At 42.5% G+C, this 21,840-nt stretch overlaps 2 protein-coding genes across 3 annotated transcripts in view; one reads left to right on the top strand and one right to left on the bottom strand.

Annotated features, from left to right (window-relative positions):
• Positions 1 to 1,585, top strand: part of LOC311101164 (glutamate dehydrogenase, mitochondrial-like) — a 31,543-nt gene extending 29,958 nt beyond the window's left edge. Inside the window, exon 14 of the mRNA XM_084142245.1 lies at positions 314 to 1,585. The gene's annotated coding sequence lies outside the window, so the exon portion shown is untranslated. The remainder of the gene's footprint in view (positions 1 to 313) is intronic.
• A 17,472-nt stretch (positions 1,586 to 19,057) lies between these two features.
• Positions 19,058 to 21,840, bottom strand: part of LOC311100479 (uncharacterized protein) — a gene marked incomplete at its 5' end in the record, with an annotated part of 7,872 nt that continues 5,089 nt past the window's right edge. For both annotated transcript variants that reach the window (XM_084141401.1, XM_084141400.1), the window contains 2 exons: positions 19,058 to 21,125; positions 21,231 to 21,269. In XM_084141401.1, coding sequence (XP_083997527.1) covers positions 21,105 to 21,125; positions 21,231 to 21,269 — 60 coding nt within the window. In that variant the 3' untranslated portion in view covers positions 19,058 to 21,104. The remainder of the gene's footprint in view (positions 21,126 to 21,230; positions 21,270 to 21,840) is intronic.

Below are 21,840 nucleotides of genomic sequence, written 5' to 3'. Positions count from 1 at the left end.
CCAGTATGAGGGAGTGTGAGAGCGATGACACCAAATTTAACACACCCGCTCCCCATTCACACATGAGACCTTGTAACACTAACGAGTCATATGACACCGGGGAGGGAAAATGGCTAATTGGGCCCAATTTGGACATTTTCACTTAGGGGTGTACTCACTTTTGTTGCCAGCTGTGTGTTGAGTTATTTTGAGGGGACAGCAAATTTACACTGTTATACAAGCTGTACACTCACTACTTTACATTGTAGCAAAGTGCCATTTCTTCAGTGTTGTCACATGAAAAGATATACTCAAATATTTACAAAAATGTGAGGGGTGTACTCACTTTTGTGAGATACTGTATGTTCCTCAGTTTTCCTCACAGAGGGGTTAGAGGTCAGGGCCCGTATCCACAAAGCATCTCAGAAAAGGTCATAGAAATCCTGTTATAACCTGTTTTAAGACAACAACATAACTCCCAGCTCAGAGTAGGTTTTAGGATGATGTTAAGACACTGGTCAGACAAACTCTGAGCCTGGAGTAAAATCAAGTTTATCATAGCTGGTAATCACGATAGTTTGAGGTACTGCAAAGGGAAGATAGTGATGACGCTCATTGCCATTGTTGTAAATGATGGGCAATAACCAATCAAGATGAGGCATTGGTAGCTGTGAACTCTAAATAGCACACATACATCAAATGTTGTAATGGTAAAACGTTTCATATATTTTTCGCCTGACACGATCACTTTGCGTATTTTTTTATTATTTGCCTAATATGTTGGCATGCGTAATCTTTCTTTTAAATCCAATTCTGATGGTTGTTAAAAGCTCAATTTTACCGTTATATCAACACACTCGTTGTCACTAGTTTAACAACTCTAAATCGCTTTGGTACAGTAGGCATCAAGTCACTTGCCGATAATGTTGCATACAACGTTTGAAAGGTCTGTCATTTTCATTGAACACAATCAAAGTTTACATAACAGAGTGAAAAACTAACAGACAACTAGTCAAAGCTCAAACCAAGTTTATTCACCCACTGGGACTAGGACTGACCCTTGATCCCCTCATCATACCATTTACAATGATGGATTTCTGTCTCAGTCCCTAAATGAGTCTGTAAGTATGCCTTCATCTGCTCATATGCCTCTTCTTCCCCCTGACGCTTGACTGTAAGAATAGTTTGGTTCCCATATTCACCCCTTACGATGTTGTCCAGAGTATAATTACCCCAACAAGCTATCTTTCCACAGGTTCGTGGTCTGCTGGTGTCTAAATCCTTCCCTGACCACTTCAGTCCCTTAGTTGCTGTACTGAAGGGCATCACTGGTGAATAGAACCTTGTTTTACGCAATAGCACTTCCCCCACACCATCCTTTGCTGCTCTATCGTCAGCAACGGTTGTGTCAATGTTTTCAACCTCCTGAAATGTTTTTAGTTCTGGTAGCACTAGTCTGAAAGTTATCAACTGACCTTCAGCTGATTTAGAACCGTGGCACATTATGTCCATCTGAGGCAAAAGAGAAATTCTAGTTTAGTTCTTTAGTCTCTGTCATTACGTTCCTTCTACACTCCTGTCTGTAATAAAACTACACCTAGTTCTGAACAGCCTACGTCCAATGTACTAGTCCTGTTATCAAGTGGCTCCACCCAGATCACCATACCTTTGTGATTAGTGACCTGTCTGGTATCAGTAGTGTTAGTACTGACTCTACCCCAATGCATTCTCATGTCAAATACATTTACACAGAAATCATTCCATCTAACCCATAACGCGTTAGTCACTGCTAGTCCACTTATATAAGTTATAAACATACTAAAACATGCTCAAGTCATTTAGTCAGTTTCCAACAATCCCTCATCTGGAACAATGATCACTCATGTTCCACGCCACCTAGAAAACATCAGCCGGTTAGAGGGGGTGAGGCTCACACTGTTCTCTGTCGAATTATCCCTTCCATGCAACTAGATACCATCTGGAGTCACTAGTCACTATCGCCATAACCTTGAGAGAGGACAGACCACAACAACAGTTTAAGGCATTTCTGATTCTGGAAATCCAGACAAACTATTCACCAATGACAAATTATTACATTCTCAATTTTGTTAATACCAACATTTCTAAGACAATTGTCAAAGAGCATAACAACACACTGTTGAAACCATTTTGCAAATTGGCTTATACTCCCTTATCATACTGGCGACCTCACCGCAGAGTTACGGGGTCAGGAAGTTAGGGAGAAATCCCGACCATACAGCAGACCCAATCTGGTGAGATTTGTATTGAAACAAAGACAACAGCAATACACTTCTTCATATTATACTTAAATCTCACCCAATGTCTCTATAATTTATAGTGAAGGTGATTAGGCCTCACCAGAAAGTCAGGACAAAGGTCATTGAACACCATTAAGTATTTTCTTTCCCTGTACTTCAGACTACTTATTTTAAAACATTTCAAACATTTCCGTTATTCTGCTTACCCGGTTTGCATTATGTTTTTCAGTACCTATCTTATTAGGAGAATTTGCATGGGTCCAACCAACATTCGAACAATAGATAGTTCAGAAAATGTCATTTGTGTGCCCTTTTAAAGTGCATCCTTTCTAACCCATGAAGAACCTACTAAAACCAAATGAAAAGACCCCACACAATTAAATCAGACACAGTATTAACACCACTAACAAATATTCATAAATGGTGGGTTGCATGTGCTGTGTGTGTGGTAAAACGTAGGGCAAAAACAAACAAATGGCCAGGCCTTACTTAATTGGGAGTTCCCTTTACGGCCGGATCCGGGTACCTTTATACTTTTATAAAACTGCAGAATTTCCCTAACTGCTCTCCCAAGACAACAGCCTTGGGAAACATTTCAAAGAGAGAGATAAGGACACCCTATCCTCTCCTGGAAGAGAAAGTGTACATTTCGTTAGTATTCACTATGCTAAATCTTAATCAGCAACACAAAGGTTTTAATTACAAACAAAACAAACATAAGTCCACTGTCCTCCCTCCAATCATTAATCGTTTGTTTTAAGCCATCCCAATGTTTATGTAGCCTGTAATACCCTTAGACACGGCGGCATTCCTCTCGCCACCGAGTCTAACGATTTACTCCCGTATATGACTGGTCTCTCTTTTCCCCATGATTTTGCGTAAACACTACAACATTTTAAAAGGTCATTTTAGGTTTGGTAACCCCAATGCTGTCGCTTGACAGAATTGCTTTTTCAAAACTCTACAAACAATTACTCACAATATTAACTCCACTCTAATTTCTCGTGACCCTCCTCCCTTTCGTCAATTCTATAAAGCTATTTGAGAATAAGACGGAATAAAGTGTCTCACGAGATTGAAAAACACCTAGGGTTTTCCTGAGTGTGTGAGGAGTGTTTGGTCGTGCCAAAGAACGCATTGTTCCTACTCGATCACGTGTAATGTGCTTTGTGCCTTTCTCATATGATGCTTTGTGACCCTGCTCTGCCAAATAGTTCACTAATGTGGTGAGGTCTGGCATATGAGTTTCTTTGTCTTTTGACACCAATAACAAATAATTTATATACTGTACCAACACAGAACCCTCAAATTTACAGCCTTTTAGCGATTGTTTCAATGCGGCGTGATACGAAGTTGGACTATTTGTAAACCCCATTGGTGTCCTCACCCCTGTATACTTCTCCCCCTGGCAAGAAAACCCAAACCAGTGTCGTGACTACTCAGCCACCGGCACTGACCAAAATCTATTTTTCATGTCAAGCACACTGTACCATTCTGAGTCTGAGGGAATAGATGCCAAAAGCTCTGCCAAATCCGCTACCACTGGTGTGATTTTCACTGCATGTTTGTTTATGCCGCGGAAATCCACTGTAATACGCCATTTCATTCCCTTTTTCATTGGGAATAAAGGGCTGTGGCACCGAGCGGGTCCTTATACCACTATGCCTCGTTCAAGTAATATTGGAAGATCCTCCACCACCGACTTCTCAGCCTCCGGTTTAATGGGGTCTCGCTTCATCGGTGGCAGCGGCTCTCCCACCACCACAACAGGCTTGCAACCTTTAATCAGACCACTATCTAATGCGTATTTTGCCCATAGTGAATGATCCTGAAACAACAATTGCTCGGCTTTCGCCGTTCATAATGCAAATCTTTATTTGATACCTTTCAGAATTCACTCTCCTGGCATCTCACAAAGATTATCCAACCACAAAACCAGTTCTACACCCGGCACCATGTAAAATTGTCCTGGTATTGTTACTGGTCCTATGTTCAAAGACATGGGTACAGTAGTCGTGGTATCGCTTTAAATTCTGCCTGTTACCCCACTAAATATAAAACTTTTTGCTGTCGTAAATTTAGCCTATGTCGCGCTCCCTTGGCCCGCTACACTCACTTTTCCAATGATCAACGGCCCCACACCTAAAACAGGGATCTATCGCCCTATGCTTCAGTATTTTTCAGCATCTTTTCCCTCCCTTTTTTTTGTCTTACTTTGGTCATTTAAAAAACTGTTAGTGACTTTCACTGTGGCTGTATTAACCACACGCGCGGCTGCAAAGTGAGCTGAATTGGATTCCACTCTCAAAGCCTCCTGCGCTATTTCATCCCAATGAAAATGTTGGTCCACTACCCCCGCAATAGCCGTTTTGATAACAGGTTTCAAACCTGCCATCAAAGCAAACGTACACATTCTATCAATGTACTCACGTACCTACTATTTTTGATGCTGAGTACATCTAATAATTTTGGTTTTATCGTTTTTGCTTTTCTGTTGATAGAACGCTGACGTCAAAACGCTGGTGTATTGAGCTTTTGATTTTTCTTTTATGTCATTGTTCCAACTCACAATAGCATCTCTGAATTCTTTATTAGATTGGAATTTTCCGTCAGCAGGGAAATGCTGACCAATTTTATCCAGTTTGCTCAATTTCTGCATACAACAGTTAAAAAGTCTAGCATTTTCATTGAACACAATCAAAGTTTACATAAGCACTAGATACCTTCAATTGCACAATTTATGTGCTTGCCCAATTTAGACATATTTTTTAACAATGTAAGGTTGCGTTCCAAATGGATAGCTTGAAATAACTTGATGTAGGTAATCAAATAATCAAAAGAAAAACTTGTTTATTTATTAGCCTAGTGGTTATAAATATTTAGGCATATCATGTGAAATAGGCCTCGTGAAATCATTGTCATAAGTGCAAGAGATACTGTTGCATGTACAGTACCAGTGAAAAGTTTGGACACACCTATTCATTCCATTAATCTACATTCTAGAATAATAGTAAAGACATAAACTATGAAATAACCCATGGAATAATGTAGTAACCAAAGAGTGTTAAACAAATCAAAAGATATTTGAGATTCTTCAAAGTAGCCATCCTTTGCCTTGATGACAGCTTTGCACACTCTTGACATTCTCTCAACCAGCTTCATGAGGAGTGCTTTTCCAACAGTCTTGAAGGAGTTCCCACATATGCTGAGCACTTGTTGGCTGCTTTTCCTTCACTCTGTGGTCCAACTCATCCCAAACCATCCCAATTGGGTTGAGGTCGGCTGATTGTGGAGGCCAGGTCATCTGATGCAGCACTCCATCACTCTCCTTCTTGGTCAAATAGCCCTTACACAGCCTGGAGGTGTGTTTGGTCATTGTCCTGTTGAAAAACAAATGATAGTCCCACTAAGCGCAAACCAGATGGGATGGCGTATCGCTGCAAAATGCTGTGATAGCCATGCTGGTTAGGTGTGCCTTGAATTCTAAGTAAATCACTGACAGTGTCACCAGCAAGCACCCCCACACCATCACACCTCCTCCATGCTTCACGGTGGGATCCACACATGCCGAGATCATCCGTTCACCTACTCTGCATCTCACAAAAAAATATCTAATTTGGACTCATCAGACCAAAGGACAGATTTCCACCGGTCTAATGTCCATTGCTCATGTTTATTGGCCCAAGCAAGTCTCTTCTTCTTATTGGTGTCCTTTAGTAGTGGTTTCTTTGCAGCAATTCGACCATGAAGGCCTGATTCACGCGGTCTCCTCTGAACAGTTGATGTTGAGATGTGTCTGTTACTTAAACTCTGTGAAGCATTTATTTGGGCTGCATATCAGTTAGTTAAGGTCTTGTTGAGCAGCTAATAAGTAGAATCAGGTGTGTTAAATTAGGGTTGGACTCAAAACCCACAAGACGGTAGATCTCCAGGAAGAGGGTTGGGCAGCTCTGTCTTAAAGTAATGATGCTGTTGTTTCTCTTTGCTTATTTGAGCTGTTCTTGCCATAATATGGACTTGGTCTTTTACCAAATAGGGCTATCTTCTGTATAGCACACCTACTTTGAAGAATCTCAAATATAAAATATTTTGATTTGTTTAACACTTTTTGGGTTACTACATGATTCCATATGTGTTATTTCATAGTTTTGATGTCTTCACTATTCAATGTAGAATAATGGAATGAGTAGGTGTGTCCAAACTTTTGACTGGTACTGTAGGTCTAGATTATTTATGGATTGATTAAATATCAAAACATTCTTTTAAAAACTCAAAAGCAATTGCAAATGATGCAGGAACCACTGCCTCACTGCATTTTTCTATTATCAAGACACCTGCTGGAGACACCTGCTGGTAACTCTTAACTGGTTAGGACAGCTCATGAGGTGTCCTAATTATCTGTCAACTAGGTGTGACTCTAACGACTAAAGAGGCTGCATACATAGTTTTTATTTTTACCCATAACAGTAGGAGTGAAATGTCTCTATTCTCAGCACTTACGACCAATTTTCTACTCTGAGACGCTTTGTGGATACGGGCCCAGGGCTCATGGTTAGAGGTCAGGAGTCAAGGGGTAATAGTTAGGGTTCTGTGCTGAGGAACACTGGGTTCTACTATATCAGTCCCCCCACGAGCCCCCCAACCTTCCCTGCCTGCTGCTCCGGTCTTGTCCAATCGGACCCTCCCCCAACTCCCCCCCCCCCCCCCCCACCCTGAGAGAGAGAGGAGAGGAGATACTCAAGGGAACAAGCGTTCTCCTTTTACTTCTCCAATAACCCGTCCAAGCCCGCAAATGGAAATTGCTTTGGGAAATTTGTATTGCCTTTTCTAGTTGAATACCAATAAAATTATGAATACCAATAAAATAATACAAAAACACAAGTGTGGCTTGACTGTGATGTATAAACGCAGTATGTGACGTACAGGCAGACAGAGACTAGTGCTGAAGGATAGGTGTTTTATTACTGTTATAGTGTCCTATTACCTTTATACAGATCTCCGTTACAGTACAGAGATGAGGTTGGTTGAGGGGAAGGAAGGTTTGTGGTTGAGGTATCCAGGGAACTCTTCAGGGGTGAGTGGAGAGATGGTAGAGTCCATATAGGGATGGTGCGGGGGGTGGGGGGGAGAGAGACATGGTATTGTCCAGGTCGGGAGATTATTTGAAAAGGCTCTTTCCGATAGACTTGGCCTTGTCTGCAGCACTGTCCTTGGCTGCATCTGCTGCTACCCCTTTCACCGCATCAGACACCATGCCACCAATACCTGGAGAAACAACCACATCATCAGACACCATTTCAACAATACATACAAAGACATCGGACTCAACCGTTATATTTCTTTCACCTGGGTTGCATTCAGGAGGCTTCAACATACTAAATGTTGCAGATAGAAATGCCATGAATAGAGCTGACATTGTTGGTGTATGTGTCTAGATCAGGGGTGTCAAACTCATTTTGCCCCGGGGGACGGATTTGGTCTTCAACGAGGTACGGAGGGTCGCACTGAAAATGAGTTATTTCCTCGCCGTCAAAATTAGCAAAAAATAGTCTCTATATCCACAATGTTTTGAATTTTTGATGGTCCCTTACTGTCTAGCTTTCATTTCGGTGATTATTAGCGAGCTGGACACAGTCAATAAACTGTATGTAAGTCTATTATCCTTTCTACACAGTTTGGATTTGGTTTCAGTCATTTAAAAGTATATTGAGTTAGTTTCGTTTGACACCCATACAGGTGAGGCTACATGACTGTTTGCATGGTAACTCAGAATAGACAGATCACCTTGATCTTTCTTCTGGTCCTTCGTTCCTCCTCCGATCATGCATCCCACCTTCTCCTTCACCACACCAGCTAGACAGAGAGATAGGGGGGGGGGGGGGGGGGTGGTGGGGGCTGTCAAACATGCATTCGCAACTTCTGTCTCGACATGATGAGACAATTGGTGGAATTAAATTGGATGTCTTGTTAGGGAGCGTGTATCAGCAAAAACTGTCTTGACGTGATGCCACAGAATGTTTGCTTATTTTTCAGTTTCTGGTAGAAATTAGCTTCTACACTTTTAAATCTAGACAAACCCAACTAACTGTATATTTAGAAACATGAACAGTGCCAAAACGTTTTTCTTTACATATTTGGTTTAAGAATGTTGTTGGCTCATCAATTGCAGCTGCTCTTACAATTCCAAAGTCCAGTTTGAACATTTTGAAGGCTGATAACACAACAATGAACACTAAATCAAAGCCAAACTGTATATTACTGCATATAAACATCCCTTTTGCTGTGTTTCTGGTTTTAAACTATTAATTCTCCACATGAATGTCCCCCATCATTCAAACACTTAAACACATTTTTCTTAAATTTATTTTTCTCACCTGCTTTGTCGATGACCACATCCACCTGTTTCCCTGATCCTTTCAGAAGGTCCATCTCTGTGCGTGTTCTGTACTCGGCCGTAGAGTGTGTGTGAGAGTGTGTGAGAGCTTTTGGATGTGGGTGGGTGTGTGTGCATGGGTTTATATGAGGTTGGGAGAGATGCTTACAGAGGCTACCATTCCATCACACACCCCTCAAGTCACACACACACCCTCACGCTTTTGTTATTGGTGTCCATATTAAACCATGTTGTCAGTGGAAATGCCTAGCAGCGGAACTGTAAATACCATAGGTGGGAGAGGCCTCATAACTTTATTAGTATCCTCAAACGTTGTTTGAACTGAGGATCCAAAAATGATAAAGGATATACAGATACTTGGACTTGGTCACAAATGCACGCACATATGCACACAATCCCTATTCAGTGCATAGTTATCCATTATGTGAAGATGCACATGATGCATTATTAGATGCAAATAATTCATTTATAATTTATTTATTTGATATTAAGATGCATGGGAAACAGGAAATACTGGATGTGATGTCCTGGGAGGTTACCAGACCATTTGACTAACTGTCAAAACAGCTCAGCTATAAAAACAGACACAAAGATACATGGGCCAAGCCAAAACCAGCATAGAACGCACACCGTACCAGGACAGCTCTCTCAAAGATTGTTTCTCTGTGTTTGTGTGGATTCCTTAGGGGTGTTGGCTGTGTGTGTGTGACAGTGACACCTACCGCGCCTAGGTGTGGGTCCTCTCCATTCCACCCCTGGCAAGACACTCCTCTGTTTTAATGTCTTCTGGCACAGGATCAAAGTGTGTGAGGAACAGTTAGGGACTTGTGTGAGAATGGAACATTGGACAGGTTATATGTAATCCTGAAAGATCATTAAAACACTAAGGGCTCTATTCAAACCGTATCGCTGAAGTTCAGCGTTACCAGTGGTGGAAAAAGTACCCAATTGTCATAGTTGAGTAAAAGTAAAGATACCTTAATAGAAAATGATTCAAGTAAAAGGGAAAGTCACCCATCAAAATACTACTTGAATAAAAGTCTAAAAGTATTTGTTTTTAAATATACGTAAGTATCAAAAGAAAATGTAATTGATAAAATATACTTAAGTATCAAAAGTAAAAGTATAAATCATTTTGCATTCTTTATATTAAGCAAACCAGACGACACGATTTTCTTGTTTTTATCATTTACGGATAGCCAGGGGCACACTCCAACACTCAGATATAATTTACAAACAAAGCTTTTGTGTTTAGTGAGTCTTCCAGATCAGAGGCAGTAGGAATGACCAGGGATGTTATCTTGATAAGTGCATGAATTGGAGGACCCTTTTCCTGTCCTGCTAAGCATTCAAAATGTAATAAGTACTTTTGGGTGTCAGGGAAAATGTATGGAGTAAAAAGTACATTATTTTCTTTAGGAATTATTTGATTTGATTTATTAAGATCCCCATTAGCCGACGGCAATGGTGACAGCTAGTGTTACTGGGGTCCGACATACAGTTGAAGTCGGAAGTTTACATACACTTAGGTTGGAGTCATTAAAACTTGTTTTTCAACCACTCCACAAATTACTTGTTAACAAACTATAGTTTTGGCAAGTCGGTTAGGACATCTACTTTGTGCATGACACAAGTAATTTTTCCAACAATCGTTTACAGACAGATTATTTCACTTATAATTCACTGTATCGCAATTCCAATGGGTCAGAAGTTTACATACGCTAAGTTGACTGTGCCTTTAAACAGCTTGGAAAATTCCAGAATATGATGTCATAGCTTTAGAAGCTTCTGATAGGCTAATTTGACATCATTTGAGTCAATTGGAGGTGTACCTGTGGATGTATTTCCAGGCCTACCTTCAAACTCACTGCCTCTTTGCTTAACATCATGGGAAAATCAAAAGAAACCAGCCAAGACCTCAGAAAAACAATTGTAGACCTCCACAAGTCTGGTTCATCCTTGGGAGCAATTTCCAAACACCTGAGGGTACCACGTTCATCTGTACAAACAATAGTACACAAGTATAAACACCATGGGATCACGCAGCCGTCATACCATTCAGGAAGGAGACGCGTTCTGTCTCCCTAGAGATTAACGTACTTTGGTGCGAAAAGTGCAAATCAATCCCAGAACAACAGCAAAGGACCTTGTGAAGATGCTGGAGGAAACAAGTCCTATATCGACATAACCTGAAAGGCCACTCAGCAAGGAAGAAGCCACTGCTCCAAAACCACCATAAAAAAGCAAGACTACGGTTTGCAACTGCACATGGGGACAAAGATCGTACTTTTTGGAGAAATGTTGTCTGGTCTAATGAAACAAAAATAGAACTGTTAGACCTGGGGCGGCAGGTAGCTCAGTGGGTAAGAGCGTTGTGCCAGTAACCGAAAGGTCGCTGGTTCTAATCCCCGAGCCAACTAGGTGAAAAATCTGTCTGTGCCCGTAAGCAAGGCACTTAACCCTAATTGCTCCTGTAAGTCGCTCTGGATAAGAGCGTCTGCTAAATGACGTAAATGTAAAAATGTAAATGATAATGACCATTGGAGGAAAAAGGGGAGGCTTGCAAACCGAAGAACACCATCCGAACCGTGCAGCACGAGGGTGGCAGCATCATGCTGTGGGGGTGCTTTGCTGCAGGAAGGACTGGTGCACTTCACAAAATAGATTGCATCATGAGGAAGGAAAGTTATTGGGATATATTGAAGCAACATCTCAAGACGTCAGGAAGTTAAAGCTTGGTCGCAAATGGGTCTTCCAAATGGACAATGACCCCAAGCATACTTCCAAAGTTGTGGCAAAATGGCTTAAGGACAACAAAGTCAAGGTATTGGAGTGGCCATCACAAAACCCTGACCTCAATCCTATAGAACATTTGTGGGCAGAACTTAAAAATCGTGTGCGAGCAAGGAGGCCTACAAACCTAACTCAGTTACACCAGCTCTGTCAGGAGGAATGGGCCAAAATTAACCCAACTTATTGTGGGAAGCTTGTGGATGGCTACCCAAACCGTTTGACCCAAGTTAAACAATTTAAAGGCAATGCTACCAAATACTAATTGAGTGTATGTAAACTTCTGACCCACTGAGAATGTGATGAAATAAATAAAAGCTGAAATAAATAATTCTCTCTACTATTATTCTGACATTTCACATTCATAAAATAAAGTGGTGATCCTAACTGACCTAAGACAGGGAATTTTTACTAGGATTAAATGTCAGGAATTGTGAAAAACTGAGTTTAAATGTATTTGGCTAAGGTGTATGTAAACATCTGACTTCAACTGTATACCGAAAAAGAAATTACAGACTAAATACTTTACAATTTACATACATTCAAAAACATTAACATGTAGTGTGGGTGTGTAGTGTGTGTGTGTGCATCTATCACATACACATACATGTCATTACATACACACAACAAGGAGGTCACATGGGGGAGAGGCGTTGTGCCTTGAGATGTTGCTTTATTTTTCGTTCCATGCACTCATGTCTCTGTAAAATACTGTATGTTACCCTGGATTTGTTCTTTACCTGGGGACTGTGAAAAGACCCCTGGTGGCATGTAGTGGAGTAAAAGTAAATATTGTCAAAATATAAATAGTAAAGTACAGATACCCAAAAAACGACTTAAGTAGTGCTTTAAAGTATTTTTACTTAAGTACTTTATAGTGGTATAACGTTACAGCGTGATTTAAATTTAAAGGCAATGTTCCCGCGTTAGCGGAGACCGCATTTACGGTAAACGCTGCAAATGTCTGCTCAATCTGAAATTACCTTTCAATTTATATCACACAAACTGTAACGCTTCAGCTATACAGATTGAATAGAGCCCTAGGACTGGGCTGAATGACACTAGAGGTTATACGTTGGCTTTCTGTTTTCTTCCTGACCTCTCTTGACCAGTAGCGGTGCGTAGCGGTGCATGGGTAAAATCACTGGGGAAGCCAAGCCAGGAAAAATAAGCGATATTACAACGTATGTGTCATGATAATTGCGTCGTTTGCTCTATAACCTGTTAGTTCATATGCCTTGAGGCCTAAGGTCGAGACAAGAGAAGACACAGTGGCAGAATAAATACAACCACACCTTTGTTTCATCACAAAACCGGAGAGCACCCTAATTGCTCCTGTAAATCATTCTGGATAAGAGCGTCTGCTAAATATATATAAATATATACCATATCAAAGTTCCAGAGTGGCATCTCTGCTAGTTTTAGAGTTCTGGCTGTGTCAGGGAAGCAGTGATATTATAAGATGGCAGGCAGCAGCCAGTGTGTATATATATATATATATATATATATATATATATATATATATATATATATATATATATATATATATATATATATTATATATATATGTATGAATACAATGCACCAGGCCAGTTAGTTAACATTAGCCTACTACATCTAGCTACATGTTGAACTTCCATCCTCACAGGCCAGGGGCACAATGTATGAATGTATTGTTGGATCAGAATCGGCGTTATGATCATTGGCCAGAAAAAAACAAAAGTTCAAATCGCTGTCTCCATCCATGGCTAATTTAGAAAAGGGCTGATTTTAGCTAGCTAGCCACCGGAGGACAACGACACAACGAGATGCAACAATTCAAGTTTTTTTTCGGTCAGTTATGTTTTTTCTTCTGATGTAATGTGATTGGTGTGAAGACAAATCCAAACTGGCTTCCCTTGACACTTTCTTTTGGGTGCGCCAGGACCATTCACACCTGAGCTCACTCAGTTTAGCTTAATGCTGATTGGCTATTATTATTTATTTTGTATTTATCAAGGGAGGCTAAATGCTCGCTGGCTTCCCTTGCATTCAATGCTACAGGCGACAACAATGTCATACTCTTTTTGACCAGACAGAATCAGATAGATGGGCTACACATACTGAGACAGAGGGGCGCTGTTTCATTCGCTCGGATGCTTTCTCCGGTGAGAAATTCAGCCTTTTGCGAATTGAAGGAAATATATGAAACACAGAGAGACGAAAGATACATTATTTTGTATCTTTTTATCTTTTTTTCTTGGTCAATTATTTGGGGAAGCCTGGCTTCCCATGGCATCCATGAATATGATTCCAAGATGGCATAGCAGTGCGGTCGTGTTTTCTGTAGTGTCCTCATGTAAATAGCCTGTTTTTTGTTTTTCGTATATATTTCTCAATCTCACTTTCCATCCTTTAACTAAATATACTTTCTGCCGGAATCACTGAATCACTGGACCTTAACACCGGATCATCGCAACTAGCTAGCTGCAACCAAATGGCTGTTGTCGTTGTTGGCTAATCACCACTGTCCTGAGCTAGCCTCGAGCCAGGCCCCTCTCCCGGCTATCTATCACTCCGTCAACCGGAAGGGACCTCCTGGTGTTGGCACGGAGCCCCGCCGATCCATCACGACTGGTCTGCCGACCTAATCGTCTGATGTGGTTTCAACAGGCTTCCCGTTGCGACGACCACGAAGATCTGCTAGCCCCGGCCCGCTAGCACACGCAATCAACAGCCATGCCTCCATCTCGCCTGTAGCGTAGCAGCCACTGAACTGCTCCCGGACATACTTATTGCTGTTCACTGGACCTTATGATCACTCAGCTACACAGCTGATGCCTGCTGGGCTGTTCCTTTATACGGTACCCCTTCCTGTTTAGCCTCAGCTCAAACTTTCATCACCATTACCAGCTGTTGTCTTAGCTCTCTCGAATAGCACCTGTGACTGCTTTATGCCTCTCTCCCATGTCAATATGCCTTGCCTATTGCTGTTTCGGTTAGTTCTAACTGTACTTTTTCAATGTAGAGCCCCCAGTCCTGCTCAACCTGTCTCAGATAGCTCCTTTGTCCCACCCCCCACACATGCGGAGACCAGCTCAATCGGTGCCTCCAGTGATGCTATCTCTTTCATCTTTACCCAATGCTTAGGTTTACCTCCACTGTACTCATATCCTTCCATATCCTTCGTCTGTACATAATGCCCTGAATCTATTCTACAACGCCCGGAAATCTGCCCCTTTTTTTCCTCTGTACCCAACGCACTAGAAGACCAGTTCTTAAAGCCTTTAGCCGTGTCCTTATTCTACTCCTCCTCTGTTCCTCTGGTGATGTAGAGGTTAACCTAGGCCCTGTAGCCCCCAGTATCACTCCTGCTCCCCAGGCGCTCTCATTTGTTGACTTCTGTAAACGCAAAAGCCTTGGTTTCTTGCATGTTAACATCAGAAGCCTCCTCCCTAAGTTTGAGTTATTCACTGCGTTAGCATACTCCGCCAACCCTGATGTTCTAGCAGTGTCTGGCTTAGGAAGGCCACCAAAAACTCTGAAATGTCCATTCCCAACTACAACATTTTCCGTCTAGATAGAACTGCCAAAGGGGGCGGAGTTGCAATCTACTGTAGAGATAGCCTGCAGAGCGCTATCATACTATCCAGGTCTGTGCCCAAACAGTTTGAGCTCCTACTTCAAAAAAATCCACCTTTCCAGAAATAAGTCTCTCACTGTTGCCGCTTGCTACAGACCCCCCTCAGTCCCCAGCTGAGCCCTGAACACCATATGTGAATTGATTGCCCCCCATCTATCCTCAGAGTTCGTATTGTGTGGTGACCTAAACTGGGATATGCTTAACACCCCGGCCGTCCTACAATCTAAACTAGATGCCCTCAATCTCACACAAATCATCAAGGAACCTACCAGGTACAACCCTAAATCCGTTAACATTGGCACCCTCATAGATATCATCCTGACTAATTTACCCTCTAAATACACCTCTGCTGTCTTCAACCAGGATCTCAGCGATCACTGCCTCATTGCCTGCGTCCGTAATGGCCTCATCACTGCCCCTCATCACTGTCAAACACTCCCTAAAACACTTCAGCGAGCAGGCCTTTCTAATTGACCTGGCCCGGGTATCCTGGATGGATATTGACCTCATTCCGTCAGTAGAGGATGCCTGGTTGTTCTTTTAAAAGTGCTTTCCTCTCCATCTTAAATTCAAAAAAATCAGAACTAAGAACAGATATAGCCCCTGGTTCACCCCAAACTTGACTGCCCTTGACCAGCACAAAAACATCCTGTGGCGTACTGCATTAGCATCGAACAGCCCCCGCGATATGCAACTTTTCAGGGAAGTCAGGAACCAATATACACAATCAGTTAGGAAAGCAAAGGCTAACTTTTTCAAACAAAAATGTGCATCCTGTAGCACTAACTCCAAAAAGTTTTGGGACACTGTAAAGTCCATGGAGAATAAGAGCACCTCCTCCCAGCTGCCCACTGCACTGAGGCTAGGAAACACTGTCACTACCGATAATCTACAATAATCGAAAATTTCAACAAGCATTTTGCTATGGCCATGCTTTCCACCTGGCTACCCCTACCCCTGCCACCAGCTCTGCACCCTCCACTGTAACCCCCCCCCCCCCCGCTTCTCCTTCACCCAAATTCAGATAGCTGATGTTCTGAAAGAGCTGCAAAATCTGGACCCCTACAAATCAGCTGGGCTAGACAATCTGGACCCTTTCTTTCTATAATTAGCCGCCGAAATTGTTGCAACCCCTATTACCAGCCTGTTCAACCTCTCTTTCGTATCGTCTGACATCCCCAGAGATTGGAAAGCTGCCGCGGTCATCCCCCTCTTCAAAGGGGGTGACACTCTAGATCCAAACTGTTACAGACCTAAGTATTTGAAAGCCAAGTTAACAAACAGATCACCGACCATTTCGAATCCCACCGTACCTTCTCCGCTATGCAATCTGGTTTCCGAGCTGGTCATGGGTGTACCTCAGCCACGCTCAAGGTCCTAAACGATATAATAACCGCGATCTATAAAAGACAGTACTGTGCAGCCGTCTTCATTGACCTGGCCAAGGCTTTTGACTCTGTCAATCACCGCATTCTTATTGGCAGACTAAATAGCCTTGGTTTCTCAAATGACTGCCTCGCCTGGTTCACCAACTACTTCTCAGATAGAGTTCAATGTGTCAAATCGGAGGGCCTGTTGTCTGGACCTCTGGCAGTCTCTATGGGGGTGCCACAGGGTTCAAATCTCGGGCAGACTCTATTCTCTGTGTATATCAATGATGTCGCTCTTGCTGCTGGTGACACTCAGATCCACCTCTATGCAGACGACACCATTTTGTATACATCTGGCCCTTCATTGGACACTGTGTTAACAAACCTCCAAACGAGCTTCAATGCCATACAACACTCCTTCCGTGGCCTCCAACTGCTCTCAAATGCTAGTAAAACTAAATGCATGCTCTTCAATCGAACGCTGCTTGCACCCGCCTGCCCGACTAGAATCATTACTCTTGGCGGGTCTGACTTAGAATATGTGGACAACTACAAATACCTACAGTGGGGGAAAAAAGTATTTAGTCAGCCACCAATTGTGCAAGTTCTCCCACTTAAAAAGATGAGAGAGGCCTGTAATTTTCATCATAGGTACACGTCAACACAGAAAATCACATTGTAGGATTTTTAATGAATTTATTTGCAAAATATGGTGGAAAATAAGTATTTGGTCAATAACAAAAGTTTCTCAATACTTTGTTATATACCCTTTGTTGGCAATGACACAGGTCAAACGTTTTCTGTAAGTCTTCACAAGGTTTTCACACACTGTTGCTGGTATTTTGGCCCATTCCTCCATGCAGATCTCCTCTAGAGCAGTGATGTTTTGGGGCTGTCGCTGGGCAACACAGACTTTCAACTCCCTCCAAAGATTTTCTATGGGGTTGAGATCTGGAGACTGGCTAGGCCACTCCAGGATCTTGAAATGCTTCTTACGAAGCCACTCCTTCGTTGCCCGGGCGGTGTGTTTGGGATCATTGTCATGCTGAAAGACCCAGCCACGTTTCATCTTGAATGCCCTTGCTGACGATACATGGCCCCATTCATTCTTTCCTTTACACGGATCAGTCGTCCTGGTCCCTTTGCAGAAAAACAGCCCCAAAGCATGATTTTTCCACCCCCATGCTTCACAGTAGGTATGGTGTTCTTTGGATGCAACTCAGCATTCTTTGTCCTCCAAACACGACGAGTTGAGTTTTTACCAAAAAGTTCTATTTTGGTTTCATCTGACCATATGACATTCTCCCAATCCTCTTCTGGATCATCCAAATGCACTCTAGCAAACTTCAGACGGGCCTGGACATGTACTGGCTTAAGCAGGGGGACACGTCTGGCACTGCAGGATTTGAGTCCCTGGCGGCGTAGTGTGTTACTGATGGTAGGCTTTGTTACTTTGGTCCCAGCTCTCTGCAGGTCATTCACTAGGTCCCCCCGTGTGGTTCTGGGATTTTTGCTCACCGTTCTTGTGATCATTTTGACCCCACGGGGTGAGATCTTGCGTGGAGCCCCAGATCGAGGGAGATTATCAGTGGTCTTGTATGTCTTCCATTTCCTAATAATTGCTCCCACAGTTGATTTCTTCAAACCAAGCTGCTTACCTATTGCAGATTCAGTCTTCCCAGCCTGGTGCAGGTCTACAATTTTGTTTCTGGTGTCCTTTGACAGCTCTTTGGTCTTGGCCATAGTGGAGTTTGGAGTGTGACTGTTTGAGGTTGTGGACAGGTGTCTTTTATACTGATAACAAGTTCAAACAGGTGCCATTAATACAGGTAACGAGTGGAGGACAGAGGAGCCTCTTAAAGAAGAAGTTACAGGTCTGTGAGAGCCAGAAATCTAGCTTGTTTGTAGGTGACCAAATACTTATTTTCCACCATAATTTGCAAATAAATTCATTAAAAATCCTACAATGTGATTTTCTGGATTTTTTAACCCTATCCTTAACCCTAAGCCTAACCCTAAAAGTATACCTAACTCCTAAACCTAACCGTAACCCCTAACCTTAATTCTAACCCTAATCCTAGTTGTAACCCTAAACATAAACCTAACTAATCCCTAAGCCTAAAATTGCATTTATTCTCGTGGGGACCTGCAAAATGTCCTTGTGAGGACTTCTGGTACCCACAAGGATAGTTAAAGAAACACCCCCACACACACACACACACACAGTCTTGTACATCTAATCTTGTGGGGACACACAGTTCAGTTCCATTCAAAATCCTATTTTCCCTAACCCCTAACCCTAACCCGTACTCTTACCCTAACTTTAACCCAAAAACCTTAACCCTAACCCTAAACCTAACCCTAGCTCCTAACCCTAACCCTAAAACTAACCCTAGCTCCTAACCCTAACCCTTAACGTAATTCTAACCCTAACACTAATTCCAACCTTAACCCTAAACCCCCTAGAAATAGCATTTGACCTAACAAAATGTCCCCAGTTGGTCAAATGTTTGTTTGTTTATTATCCAGGATGGTACTACAGTATATCCATGGTAACACAGGCCATGCATACTGTTATAAACTGCATAATAAGTAAAAAAATGAAGACTGGGCACCAAAGTTTGGATTTCAACAAAACTGTCTTTAATTCACTGGTACTGTTTATAAAATCAGTCTGTGTAGTCTGCTTTGATGCCAACTTAAACATGGTGTGAGTGTTTGTATTATTTTTGTGTGCTTTATGAATGTACTGTGTGTATGGATTGTGGGTTTATGCGGGTACGTGTGTGTGTGGTGTGTGTGTGTGTGTGATGTGTGAATATAAGAGTGCTGGATAAGGCAACATGCAGTAATCAGTTTCCATTGACCTCAAAGTAATAATACACACATACCTGCTCTATAATACAGACACTGATGCTGGACTGACCTGCTGTATATGTAACAGACACACACACACACAGACACACTCTTTGTACCTGCACAGGGCAGACCGGTTTTAGTCTCTAATGTTACTTGCTGACACAGGGAAGGGTGGGACACACTGAGTGACAGGGCAGAGGAAGCCTCTGATTGGCTGAGATGGTTGACAATAGGAGTAGTTGACCAATGACAGTAGAAAATTGACTATTTTTGGGGGAATCAAACATCGATTTTAATATACATTTCCCAGCATTCCCTATGTGTGATGCTCTTCTACTCTGCCTGTCTGCCTGACTATTGCTTGGTATTACTATGACAACAACATATTTTCACAAGTAGCATCATTCTGAATCGCTTTCTGCTTTTCTCCCTTCCAACCCTGCCAGTAGACCCAGGCCAGATCTAGACCCAGACTAAACCCAGGCTAGACCAAAACCACTGTAGTGTATTGCGTATATTGATATCTTCTGTTGTTATGTAATTCCCAGTGGTGGCAGGAGCATTCTTCCTCTCACACACACTAACAGAACATGTGTATTGCTTTCTGGCGTGTCTCAAGACATATTGTTATGAAATGTGGGGTAATGTAGTTAGGCAACACACTATCCAGGATACACTTCCACACTCCACCCCCAGGTGGCAGTGGGCAGGTCTAAGTGCTGAGCTAAGCCTTTGAAAAGAACATCAGGTGCAGCCAATTGGACGGATTGCCAGTCTGGGAGAAAGAGAGGAGCCAGAAGCCTCTCTGCCGGCCTTTTGTTTCTTTGTTTGTGTTAGTTAACCTCTTTAGTTGTTTGTTTCTTTGTGTTAGTTAACCTCTTTAGTTGTTTGTTTCTTCGTGTTAGTTAACTTCTTTATTTGGGCATGCCCTTTTCTTGTTTTGTTTTTGTACATATTTATGTTTCACCATCTGAACAAATAATAATCTGCTTGGACTGGCTGATCAAGAGGTCAAGACGGAGCTGGCCCTGGACTTAAGGGAAGGTGGCTGTCTCCTGGGCGCATGTACATTCAACACCTGGTCACATACGTTTCCTTCTCATGTTAATGCACACATCAAATCAGGTTACAGACCAGTTAACTAGGCCTAAGACCCCTCGACTTAGCAAGTGCAACAATGTAAGCAGGCTAGTTAATCATTTTGTAACAATATGACCCTGTTACATGTATGACCAAACACACGCTCTAATTCATTGCACATGTCCCTACAGCAGCATCTCATGGACAGAACACCCCTGAACTGGCCTACTACCTGACACGTCTAACACAGACCAACACATCCAAACTACAATCAATCTCTCTGTGGTTCTGTAATCCTAAATAATAATCACAGCTCTTATCTACCCTGTGTGGGTGTGTGTTTGTGTGTGTGTGTGTGTGTGTGTGCGTGCATGTGTGCATTTGTGTTTGTGTGCGCATGTGTGTATTTTTGCTGTGCATGTGTGTGTGCAGGTCTCTTGATAGGGTATTGGGTGGCGATAGGCAGAACATAACACTAGGGGTAACAACATGACAACAACGACACAAAGGCGGGGAGCTATACAGGAGAGGGGGGCAGAAGGGGGCTGTTGGGGAAACAAAGGGTCTCATGGGGTATCAGGGGGGGCAAAGGGGGTATCTGGAAGAGTCTGTATCAGTTTTGGTTCCATAAAGTCACAAAAAAATAAGTAGAACATCTGGAAGTCTGGAACAGCAGGGCGAGGGGAGCGAGCGACCAACGGAAGGTTGGGGAGAAGAGATCCCTGGAATGACTAGTAGCCGCCCTGAGAGCCCTGAGAGTGAGAGTGAGAAAGAGAGAGTAGCAACAATCATGTCATGATATCACCATCTTATGCATAAAGAAAGTAACATAAAATGTGTGGTTTGATGTCACTTACCTCTCCTTCTCCTCCCTGCTCCATTCCTCCATATTCCGCCTACAGAGAGAGATAGTTTACATAAGAGTAGGGAAGGAAGAACATTAAGGTATGATGACATGAGAGGTCTAGGGTATCAAGCAGTGAACCATGTTCATGTGATGAGTAACCTTGCCTGAGACCTGAAGACTTGTGTTGGCTCCTAGACCTGGTGCCTAGGGTTTAGCTCATTGGACTAGTGCAATCGTGCGGTGTGCAGACGCCCTGGCTTCAAACCCAGCAGGTTACAGCTACATCAAGCATATTATCCCTTATGTCATGCTTATGACAGGGTTAAGTATGATACAGGGCCACTCAGTCCCAGTCTCTGGGCTGAAGTGTCTAATGAGGCGGATGTTAGCACGTCCATAGCTAGCAGAATGGATGTGATGTCACCCTCCTTGAGACCTGAAGTAGTGTTGCCCCAACAAACCAAAGCCATTATTTTTGTAGGCAGCGGTTAGCACGGTACAGGAACAAACTCTGTTACACTTTTTACTGAGCACCTTAAACCAGAGTGATCCATTCAGAGTAAGTGCATGCTATATGCTACACCAGAGATGCAGAGAGGCACCCTAAGTTATTATCTATA

Source organism: Coregonus lavaretus, assembly GCF_964263955.1.
Source record: "Coregonus lavaretus genome assembly, chromosome: 25".
NCBI classification, from domain to species: Eukaryota; Metazoa; Chordata; class Actinopteri; order Salmoniformes; family Salmonidae; genus Coregonus; species Coregonus lavaretus.
This window is presented reverse-complemented; position numbering and strand designations above follow the sequence as displayed.